Here is a 12,696-nt window from a genome sequence, read left to right as displayed (position 1 = left end):
GAAATTGCCATTGAGAACATGCAGTTGTGTTCATTGTCCGTAGCTTATGCCTGCCCATACCATAACCCCACCACCACCACCATGGGGTACTCTGTTCACAACATTGACATCGGCAAACCACTCGCCCACATAACGCCACACACACTATCTTCCATCTGCCAGTTACAGTTGAAATCGGGATTCATCCGTGAAGAATACACTTCTCCGGCATGCCAGTGGCCATCGAAGGTGAGCATTTGCCCACTGAAGTCAGTTATGACGCCAAACTGCAATGAGGTCAAGACCCTGGTGAGGATGACGAGTATGCAGATGAGCTTCCCTGAGACGGTTTCTGACTGTTTCTTCGTTTGTGCAAACCCACAGTTTCATCAACTGTCCAGGTGGCTCATCTCAAACCATCCCACAAGTGAAGAGGCAGTAATTAGAGGTCCTGGGCTGGCATGGTTACATGTGGTCTGCGGTTGTGAGGCCATTTGGACTTATTGCCAAATTCTCTAAAACAATGTTGGTGGCTGCTTAGGTAGAGAAATTAACGTTCAATTCTCTGGCAACAGCTCTGGTGGACATTCCTGCAGTCAGCATGCCAATTGCACACTCCTTCAAAACTTGAGACATCTGTGGCATTGTGTTGTGTGACAAAATGGCACATTTTAGAGTGGCCTTTTATTGTCCCCAGCACATGGTGCCCCTGTTTAATGACCATGCTGTTTAATCAACTTCTTGATATGCCACACCAGTTTTGAGAAATAAATGTGTGCATGGAATATTTATGGGATATTTTATTTTAGCTCATGAAACATGTTGCTTTTATATATATCCTCCTGGATGTGGCTCGTTTTTTATGTGTTCGCTAAGGAAATTTGAATTATAATGATGAGTAATTATTAGCAATCATAGCGCATAGTATAACACAGTGTGTGAACATGGAGTACATTTAATGAGAGAAAAACAGAACAAAGAAACTACTGTAAATATTTCCCCATAGCTAGAAGCCCAGAATGCAGACAACCACTTCTCAATGCAAGGATTGGTTTACCAGGGATCTTTTTACACAAATTAAAGATTTTCAATAGAAGTACATTCATGTCATCTTCCAAACACAAATACATGCACATAAATTCCTTCCTTGAACATCTTATGTGAAATAGACAACTGGAGGTCAACAGTAGTAGCAGCAGAAGGTCGATAAGGTACACACACACACACACACACACACACACACACACACACACACACACACACACACACACACACACACACACACACACACACACACACACACACACACACATCATATAATACTACCACATCTCTATGCTTTGTGCAATGTGATAATACATGTATAGACTGTCACTCACTATACACACAAGCATGTAACTTTACATCCACACGAGCACATTCACAAATGTATTGAAACGGTTTATGCCAAACGAGTACAATACAATATCTATAAGACTCCTGTTGCATTAAGATAGAACTTTCAATAGAAAAGAAATACTGCATATAAAAAACAAGAGAATATTAGTCATTATAAGCAAGAGCCAAGGAAAGGTCAGTTTCGGTCACATTCTAATCATCCTTGTCAATATTATTATTCACATGACAAACCCAAAAATGTATTGAATTTTAAAGTAAACTACTGGTTAATAATTTAATAAAGTTAATATAACATTTGAATTTTAAGAGTTATCATTTTTTTTGTAGGTAAAAGGCTGTTTGGGGATATCAGTGAGTAGGATTAAAGCAGTGAGCTGCTTGGTAAGGATCAGGTGGTAGACAACTACAGACAGCAGTACAGGACTGTGTCAGGTATATGGTTGCAACATTTCTGAAAATTCCCAGGTTTTCCAAAAATCCTGGTTGGAGGATATCATATTTCTTGCTTATTTCCTCCTGATTCTGTGAATCCTCCAACCAGGATTTCTGGACTACCTGGAAATGTTGGGAAAGTTACCAGAATTCTGCAACCCTTGCAAGTATGAGGGCCAGGCAGGCTGGTCAGACAGCGTAGTGTTTGTTAAGGCGCTGTAGGGCGTCGGCCACGATGTCCAGTTCATGTCTCAGATCCTCCACCATGCTGTTGATGCTGGATGTGTCCTTCAGCACGTCCACACTGTGGGTGTAGGGGTTGTACCTCACAGTAAACGGACGCTTGATGGTCTTGGCAAACTCCCTGTGTGCATAAAAACAGATGATGACAAAAACATATCTAAGCCCAGGTTTGGAAAGGTGAAAGAATAGTTTATTAGCCCACTAACAGTTTATTTGCCCACAGAACAGCCAAGAAAGTAATGTCACAATTGACCTACCTCATCTTGACTTTGGCCTCTTCAAAGCTCTCTGACACAAAGTAGACATCTTGGAATGTAGTGATAATGCACTCCTGCTTGCAGGTGACCTTGGGGTCAAAGGGCATGATCTTTGCATTGTCAGAGAGTGCATGCTGTATGAGGGAAAATAAGTATTTTAGGATTTTTCCTTTGCATCAGATGGTGTTTTTACGCTTTAAATGGTGTTTGAATATTAATCTTAATATGAAATACTTTTACCTTCAGCTCACTGATAGAGGAGAGTAGTCCTGCGCCGTAGGCTCTCATCTTTCCCTCCTGTTTACACAGGCCAAACTCTACTGTGAAAAAGTAACACTGCAAAACAAAAACACAAAAAGCCAACAACGTTTGAATATATCAGTTAGACAAGAAAAACGGTTAAATTCAAGCATAGTGTTTGGATATTGTTATAATGGAAACAGCACTTACGGTGGCCAGCGTCTGGACAGACTCATCTGAGGCCCCCAGAGAAGCCAGACCTATCTCCTGGGAGAACTGGGCAAAACTAGGCTCCGCCAGCAGAGGGACATGACCCAACAGCTCATGACATGTGTCTCTGTAATGCAAACATAAACACACATACATACAGTATGTGGATTATTAAGCTAATGGGTGGACATGTGCAAATTTATGACAGTGTAACCAAGTGTTCTTCCATTAGATTTTTGAAACAATCAACCCCCCTATCCACATCGACGGGACAGTAGTGGAGAAGGTGGAAAGTTTTAAGTTCCTCGGCGTACACATCACTGACAATCTGAAATGGTCTACCCACACAGACAGTGTGGTGAAGAAGGCGCAACAGCACCTTTTCAACCTCAGGAGGCTGAAGAAATGTGGCTTGTCACCTAATACCCTCAAAAACTTTTTCAGATGCACAATTGAGAGCATTCTGTCGGGCTGTATCACTGCCTGGTACAGCAACTGCTCTGCCCACAACCGCAGGGCTCTCCAGAGGCTGGTGCGGTCTGCACAACGCATCACCAGGGGCAAACTACCTGCCCTCCAGGACACCTACAGCACCCAATGTCACAGGAAGGCTAAAAAGATCATCAAGGACAACAACCACCCGAGCGAGCCACTGCCTGTTCACCCTGCTACCATCCAGAAGGTGAGGTCAGTACAGGTGCATCAAAGCTGGGACCGAGAGACTGAAAAACAGCTTCTATCTCAAGGCCATCAGACTGTTAAACAGCAATCACTAGCACAGAGAGGCTGCTGCCTACATAGACTTGAAATCATTGGCCACTTTAATAAATGGAACACTAATCACTTTAATAATACCATTTGAATAATGTTTACATATCTTGCATTACTCATCTCATATGTACAGATGAAGTCGGAAGTTTACATGCACCTTAGCCAAATACATTTAAACTCAGTTTTTCACAATTCCTGACATTTAATCCGAGTAAAAATTCCCTGTCTTCGGTCAGTTAGGATCACCGCTTTATTTTAAGAATGTGAAATGTCAGAATAATAGTAGAGAGAATGATTTATTTCAGCTCGTATTTCTTTCATCACATTCCCAGTGGGTCAGAAGTTTACATACACTCAATTAGTATTTAAATAGCATTGCCTTTAAATTGTTTAACTTGGATCAAACTTTTTGGGTAGCCTTCCACAAGCTTCCCACAATAAGTTGGGTGAATTTTGGCCCGTTCCTCTTGACAGAGCTGGTGTAACTGAGTCAGGTTTGTAGGCCTCCTTGCTCGCACATGCTTTTTCAGTTCGGCCCACAAATGTTCTATATGATTGAGGTCAGGGCTTTGTGATGGCCACTCCAATACCTTGACTTTGTTGTCCTTAAGCCATTTTGCCACAACTTTGGAAGTATGCTTGGGGTCAATGCTTCAATATATCCACATCATTTTCTTCCTCATGATGCCATCTATTTTGTGAAGTGCACCAGACCCTCCTGCAGCAAAGCACCCTCACAACATGATGCTGCCACCCCCGTGCGTCACGGTTGGGATGGTGTTCTTCAGCATGCAAGCCTACACCTTTTTCCTCCAAACATAACGATGGTCATTATGGCCAAACAGTTCTATTTTTGTTTCATCAGACCAGAGGACATTTCTCCAAAAAGTACGATCTTTGTCCACATGTGCAGTTGCAAACCGTAGTCTGGCTTTTTTATGGCGGTTTTGGAGCAGTGGCTTCTTCCTTGCTGAGCGGCCTTTCAGTTTATGTCGATATAGGACTCGTTTTACTGTGGATATAGATACTTTTGTACCTGTTTCCTCCAGCATCTTCACAAGGTCCTTTGCTGTTGTTGTGGGATTGATTTGCACTTCTCGCACCAAAGTACGTTCATCTCTAGGAGACAGAACGTGTCTCCTTCCTGAGCGGTATGACGGCTGCGTGGTCCCATGGTGTTTATACTTGCGTACTATTGTTTGTACAGATGAACGTGGTACCTTCAGGCATTTAGAAATTGCTCCAAAGGATGAACCAGACTTGTGGAGGTCTACACTTTTTTTCTGAGGTCTTGGCTGATTTCTTTTGATTTTCCCATGACTTCAAGCAAAGAAGCACTGAGATTGAAGGTAGGCCTTGAAATACATCCACACAGGTACACCTCCAATTGACTCAAATTATGTCAATTAGCCTATCAAAAGCTTCTAAAGCCATGACATCATTTTCTGGAATTTTCCAAGCTGTTTAAAGGCACAGTCAACTTAGTGTATGTAAACTTCTGACCCACTGGAATTGTGATACAGTGAATTATAAGTAAAATAATCTGTCTGTAAACAATTGTTGGAAAAATGACTTGTGTCATGCATAAAGTAGATGTCTTAACCGACTTGCCAAAACTATAGTTTGTTAACAAGAAATTTGGTGGAGGGGTTGAAAAACGAGTTTTGATGACTAAGTGTATGTAAACTTCCGACTTAAACTGTAGAAACTGTATTCTATACTATCTATTGCGTCTTAGCCTATGCCGCTCTGCCATTGCTCATCCATATATTTATAAATTCTTATTCCATTCCATTCCTTATTCCATTAGGTATTTGTTGTGGAATTGTTAGATATTAGTTGTTAGATATTGCTGCGCTGCCGGAACTAGAAACACAAGCATTTCGCTACACACACAATAACATCTGCCAACCATGTGTACGTGACCAATAAAGTTGGATTTCATTTGATTTGAATGATTATGTATGCAGAAGCACCTTTGAGTACCTATCTCATGCTGGACTGTAGCTGTGGAAAATGCCCTTTTGAGTTGCAATCAGCCGGAAGAGTTAAGTGTGCTTAGGGGTGTGACAGGCCAGGCTTGTTCAATCAAATACAGGCTCTTTGTATGGAATGATACTCACTGTTCCTTTACGATGATTTTCGGTACGGTGACGCACTGCTATGTTTACAGTATGTGACTATGAACATCACACTGATATACTCAACATCAGATGGATTTATGTTCAACAATGATAGTGAATTAACATTTGCCTAGACTAACTTCTCCTTATTAATGTAACATGTGTCAAGGGGTACTTACGGCTCAGGTGTGTAGAGAGGGTCAGAGCTGTGGCGAACATACTGAGTGCAGTGGAAAACCCGGAAAGCCAAACCTGCCAGAAAGTCTCGTGGGGAGAGGTAACCTGCCACGGGCCGAATGATAAAGCCTGTGCGTTCTGATGAAACACACACATACGTATTTACTCATGTAAAAGGCCACGACACATTCAGCAACATCTAATTTGATACCCCTAAATCCACACTTTTCATTTTACAATAGCCTTCATTATGCTGATAAACATTTACATTTACGTCATTTAGCAGACGCTCTTATCCAGAGCGACTTACAGTAGTGAATGCATACATTTCATACAATTTCATACATTATTTATCTGTGCTGGCCCCCCGTGGGAATCAAACCCACAATCCTGGTGTTGCAAACACCATGCTCTACCAACTGAGCTACAGGGAAGGCTGAGCATCAGACTGAATGAGACTGTGTGGTGTCATGCACAGCGGCAGACTCTGTCTGTCTCACCTCTGAGGAAGTGTGACACATCTTCCAGCTGGGGGATGTTGTCCTCCCTGCAGTCACAGTGCTTGGAGAGCAGTGGCAGGTTCTTTAGGTACTCCCGGCAAGCATGGGTTGGATACAGCTTATTGAGCTCCCGATAGACCACACCCCAGGTCTTCACCTCCTCCTCTGTGAACTCGATATGTGGAATTGGATTCCCACTAAAAGAGAGGGAGAAAGAGAGAAACAGAAAGATAATGAAAGAGAGTAGCACTACAATGACACTGTAGGCCGTCATTGTAAATAAGAATTTGTTCTTAACTGACTTGCCTAGTTAAATAAAGGTGACTTTTTTTAAATACAGTATAAATGTCTAACTATACCTGTGTGCATTAGGACATTAAAGTAAAAAATACACATAGCATCATAGCTTTCCAAATCAGATCTCACAAAGCATGATAATATGACCTACTGTTTGTAGCTCATGGCAAGATCAGCAAAGTGTTTCCTTCTTTTGCGGTAGACGTTGTCCTTGAAGCCCTCCAGACAGAAAAGATAAGTAATTGAGGTGTGACAGCAAGTCATGCACTGACTTACTGAGTGGCTATTCTGTAAGTGTGCCGCTTATCACAACAGAAGTATTAGTCTAATCCTCCATCTGCCACTCTAATACAGTCAGTGTAGTTCTAACTGGCTTTGATAGTTGTACCATTGTCACAGGTTTGCCTCCTGTTTCAGTAGGTCAGTGAGAGTCTGAGACATAGAGATCCTATATTATGAATTATTGGATATCTTGTGGCCTATGGTGGTCTAGTGGTCTAAGCCGCTGACCCTGGCACACATGTATACCAGAGTCAGCATGGATTCAAATCAGGCCCACTGCCCTTTGACTCCCCCTGTCTTTCCAACACTATTCTATCTCTTCAATAAAAGCTCAAAAATTACAAAAGGAGTGTGACTGCCACACTCATTAAACATTTTTATTTAAAAATAATTATAGGATATCTATGGTCAGATAGGCTTGCAACTAGAATGTAAAGTCATTGACCAGAGCATATTAGAAGGTATGCCTACTGGGTGATCAGCATCCAGGTCTAAGCCATACATCAAGACACGGTTAGCACACATGTCCAGGTCTGAGATTTTCTTTGGGAACCAGGGAATATCTTCAGTGTCTGAAACAAAAGAAACATGGGATGATCTGGGATGGCCTCTACACTAGATTTTAGTCATGTCTGGGGCTATCCGGGATCCTTGGGACATCCCTACCTCACTGAAGTTTACATTTAAAATGATTAAGGTAAGGGTTAGGGTTATGGACAGGTAAGGGATATGGTTATGGTTCAGTTAAGGTTAGGGGTTAAGGTTAGGGTGTGGGGTAGGGATGTCCCAAGGATTCCGGATAGCACTGACCCTTTAGTAACCTCGTACAACAATCTGGAAGTCTCTCTTTCGCTACACGCAGAGGTAATTAGTCTGGTAATAGGTAATAAGCCTACGTGGCTAGACTTTAGGGACTCTGTAATAATTTCAAAAGTAGCAGCTAGGCCTACCTTCTTCAGGCAGGCTGGAATTGTCAGGTTGGTCATGGTCCATATCAACTACGTTGGCGGCGTGCTTTCGTAGCAGGTCAGTGAGCTCCTTGAGTTGCTCGTGGCCGCTGTCACAGTCAACAAAGATCTCAAACTCTGAGCCGCGCCGCCTCGATTTTCGGGACTCGATGTGAACAAGGTTGACGTGGTTCTCCTGGTGATGATGATAATAACAAGACTATTAAAGTTATGTCATGTATCTTGATGTGCATGATAATGTCTCTACCAGTGTTGGGGAAGCTAATCTGAAAAGATTGTTTACAAAGCTACCAATTACTTCACACTGGAAGAAGTTAAGCTACACTAAAGCTACCCTTAAGAAAATATAGTTTAATTACCTAAAGTTACTTAGAAAAATGTGTTAACTACATCCAAACTACTTCTTTATAAATTATCATATCTAAATCTGAAATGTCATAGACTACAAGTTGCATGAACAGATCACTTTGGAGTCAGATGTTAACAGAATGTGTAATTTAGCCTATTAAACACAAAAACGATGTTTCAAGTGAGAATTAGGCAAGTCCAATGCTGAAAAAGAAAGGAAATGATTGCCTACCTCACACATATTTTATTTTGCAACAAAAAAGTAGTCTGTAGTCCCAGTACTTAGCTTCACCGCTACATGCCCCCCAAAAAGTTATTAAGTAATGAAAACACTACCAAGATTTGATTTGAGTTCAACTACCACCAAACTACTGCAAAATGTAGTTAAATTACTAGTTGAACTACATGTAGTTCACTACTTCCCAACACTGGTGTCTACCATCACCCGTTTGGTATGTGATAGCCTACTTTAAAATATTCAACCTTACTTGGAAAAGTTTAAGTGCCTTAACGAGCCCGCCAACTTCATTCTTGAGGGAGAAGGCGATGGCTGTGCGACCCTTTTCCAAAGAGCGACCATTCTCCCAAGATGAACTCTTGTTGTCCTTGTTCTCATCGATCTTGCTGAAGGTACACTTTTTCATCTGTTGGGAAAGCGAGGGAAAATATTAATGAAAAACAAACCTCGGAGCTGGCTAGGCCTATTTGTGGAAAGTAAGGATTTGGCAGTGTTTTGGGCTATGATACACTTAATTGTTTTGGAAAAGCACATCACCTCCGATGACAATTTGTTTGAAAGGGCAAGCTGCGTTTTAGATGGACTAATAGGCCTACGGATTTGTTCAATATCCTGTGCGTAAGAGCCATATTTGAACAAGAGTTTGCTAGCCTCACAAAGAAAGGGCAACCAAATCAAACAATGTATTTACACAACCAAAGTGTAAATTAACCCTCCTGCTGTGTTCCGGTCGAATTGGACCGATTTTCAAGTTTTCCCTCTGAAAAATGTAGTTAATTTAATCTGATTGTCATAAGGTTCCATGACTTCGTCCCCACAGCGCATCTGAACACACAAAATACATTTTGATAATTTTCCTGACATTTTGGGTGTTTTATTTAACTTTTGTACACCTGTGGCGTTCCCATTAGAAATTAATGGGTGAGACTACAATTAGTGTATAAAATGTAGTTCAGGCACATGCCCATTCATCAGATGGACACACTTCCTCTCCCAGACCACCACATGCATGTGTGTTTGAGCACACACACACACACACACACACACACACACACACACACACACACACACACACACACACACACACACACACACACACACACACACACACACACACACACACACACATACACATACACACACACACACCTCACTCCCCTTCTTGGCTTCCATGGCAACCCCCACGTGAATAGAATATTTCCCCCATGGCAACCACACTTGTTGGCATTCTCACAAACAATCGCAACATTGTTTCAATAATATCTAGATATATAGATATAATATTCTCGCAGCTCTGGTATATCAAGCTTTTTTGAGGCCTTGCTCACAATTCATTCTGTGGCAGCACAAATGCCATTGATATACTGTATGTGAGGCTCTTGATCATATCTTTGATCATGACACTGGTAAGGAGGAGAGAGGCCAGGAAATTGACAGTGAAGATACATTAGAGGAGAAAGTGTCAGAAGTTGAAGACAACACAGAATATGATCCAGACCAAGAGACACCCGATGTGGAACAATCCGGTGATGAGGAAGAGGGCCCTGCTGAGGTTGTTGTTACATTCCGGTCAAAGAATGGGAATTTGTCCTGGTCTTCATCCCCACCAGAGAGGAGAGGTCGGCTGTCGGCTGAAAATGTTATCACGATGACCCCAGGCCAACGAGACACGCCATATCCGGGTTGATGACATAAAATCTTGTCACTATTTAAAAATGTGAAATGGTTTCAAAACAAATGTCCTTGTTAAACTTTGACACAAAGTAGTCTGTGATAAATAGCACAATATGTTTATCTGAGTATTTGTTATAGTCAAAATTATCCATACATTATGTTTGTATTACTCAAAAACGAGTTTTATGAGCTCAGGTCTATGAGGCCTACAGGCCATAAATAGCAAATAGAAGTTCAAAACGTGTAATGTTCACAAGAACTTAAGTTGATAAAAAAATATCTAACACAACATTAGGTGATAATATATGTATTATTATGGATTTATAATCAGCTATAATGGGGCGGTCATTTTGGACCAGGAACACAGAATTAATTAACATGAAACGAAAACAACAGGAGGGTTAAGAGTAAACAATCACAGTATTCACTGCAGCTGAATGCAAACTGAATACTCCACCTAATCAGGCTACTTCGAGATTTCAGCACTGGACAGCGACTACACTTGGCTGCGCGCAGAAGGAACTTTAAAACTGTGACAGCAAATAAAGTATAGGGACAAAATAATAAGATCATAATTTAGACTGATATTGTTAGGTCTAAATATTTACCACACTTAATTAGCCTATAGATTGGAAGCGTTAAACTGTCGAATTTTTTTCCGGTAGGCAAAATGTATTTTGGCAATGCTGAGTTGTGTCTGTCTCATTGTAAAGAGATCTGCAGCAGTAATCGCATTTGGTGACGAATGATAGCGCTCTCCAATCCAAATCCAACCCGGGATTATAGATGGCTACTTTCAGCGCAGCAATAAATCCATCAAGGGAACATATCCTGGACGTATGTTCTCTTATCATCTTGAGGTGTTCAAATTGTTGATTTTGTCGGTTTCATTTCAGTTGATGCCAAATGTCTTTTGGGGCCAGTCTATGTCAATCATCAGAATATTAGAAATATTTTTGGAATAGGCTAATTCATCTAAATTCAATGTACATTTACTGACAGGAAATACAATTAAAATCAACATGTTGTACACAAACGTGCACATTCTTATCAATTACGTGCTTGGTTTTAGTTTATATCTCAATAATATGCCTAAATCAAGATGCAGTGGCTCGTTGTGAACACAGACAAATAACTTATTTTATCTAGTCTGATGTCTGCGAAGATCTGCGGCGTAAGCGTTCTGAAAAGTTATGACTGCGTGCTCCTTTATTTCACTTTACTATAATGTATCTTGCGATGACCTCCTTATTGTATGACGTAGGCTACGCATCTCATTTGTCTCCAGATTTAGGTGGTTTATGGCAGACATAAGAGAGCTAGCTAAACCTAACCAGAGGGGAGGGGAAAACTCTGATATGCACAGAAAATAAATGAACTAATGAAGTGGAGGGTAAGATTACAGATTGACGCAACAAAAGTAAATCCTTTATGTGTGATAATTGAAGTCAAAAGTAAAATGCTTCATGTTTGATTATTCAAGCCTTTGCCAAAAGCGTATTAAATCAAAGACAATTCGAAGTAAAATGACTGTTCATTTGTATTGTTCCATGAAAAATAATTTCGTTTAGTTTAGCCAGTTATTATTTAATTACAATATAAATTTAACTTACCTCATTATTCAGTTGCTTTTCCTCGTAACAAGTGTGCAATGAAGAACTCATAGAGTCGAAAGACCTTCCTCTGCGCGGCCCGTCAATCTTGTTTGAATACATGTCAAAGTCCTTTGATTGATATGTTTGAGTGAGAATAAGTAAGGCAGTCCACTGCTGCTGTAACTGCTATGATATACCTATGAGTCTCTCACTCAAAGCACAAGGCGCCTCAGTATTTATGAACACTGAGTGGAAGGAGGGGGTAGGGATGGGGTGGGGGGGAGGAGTATCACAACTATATGCCTAAATGTAACATGGTAATGGTTATACAACTAATCTCACATTAATGTCACACACTGATGGTTACTAAAAGATTCACTTTCATGAAGGGAATCAGTAGCCTATAATAATGAGGTACTGTTGGTGTAGTTGTGATTGCTTGCTTGCTAATTGACACGAGGGAAATGTAAGCCTATCATACAGCCGAAAACCAACAGCAAAGCATCCCAGGTCTAACGGTTTTCATATCGATGTCATATCATTTACTGTACATAAACTACATTTTTTAACCACACAATCCCAACTACTCATCCCTATAAAAAATTCAGCACCACAGCGTAATGGACAGTTTCCCCCATCTGGACGGTTCTGCGGCTTCCAAAATAAGAGATCTATCTATACCGTACACACAAAACGTGACCTGCTGTAGACCTTGATATTTACACATTTGTTTGGTATACAATTACTCATTGTAGTCTTCCTCTTGTTCTCTTTTAAGTGTGGTTAGAGAACGTTTTGAAAGACACCTGCTGAGTAAAGGCCACAGGAAATACCAAACCTGAATGTAACTAAGAGTATATTAAATAGTGGTGACAGATAGTCCTGCCCCGCTTCCCATCGTAGTCTAGGCCTATACAGTGCCTTCGGAAAGTATTCAGACCTCTTGACTTTTTACACATTTTGT

At 40.9% G+C, this 12,696-nt stretch overlaps 1 protein-coding gene across 1 annotated transcript; it reads right to left on the bottom strand.

Annotated features, from left to right (window-relative positions):
• Positions 1-1,241: 1,241 nt before the first annotated feature.
• On the bottom strand, positions 1,242-11,956 carry LOC106587468 (tryptophan 5-hydroxylase 1). The gene is made up of 11 exons (XM_014175880.2): positions 11,751-11,956; positions 8,714-8,869; positions 7,860-8,052; positions 7,381-7,481; positions 6,779-6,846; positions 6,331-6,527; positions 5,833-5,968; positions 2,760-2,886; positions 2,550-2,645; positions 2,310-2,443; positions 1,242-2,173 (listed from the first exon to the last, which is right to left on the bottom strand). Exons 1-11 carry the CDS (start codon positions 11,850-11,852, stop codon positions 1,999-2,001), a joined length of 1,485 nt encoding a protein of 494 aa, XP_014031355.1. The 5' UTR covers positions 11,853-11,956; the 3' UTR covers positions 1,242-1,998.
• Between the last annotated feature and the right edge of the window lie 740 nt (positions 11,957-12,696).

The sequence above is a fragment of the Salmo salar genome, chromosome ssa26, assembly GCF_905237065.1.
Source record: "Salmo salar chromosome ssa26, Ssal_v3.1, whole genome shotgun sequence".
In the NCBI taxonomy this organism is placed as follows: domain Eukaryota; kingdom Metazoa; phylum Chordata; class Actinopteri; order Salmoniformes; family Salmonidae; genus Salmo; species Salmo salar.
This window is presented reverse-complemented; position numbering and strand designations above follow the sequence as displayed.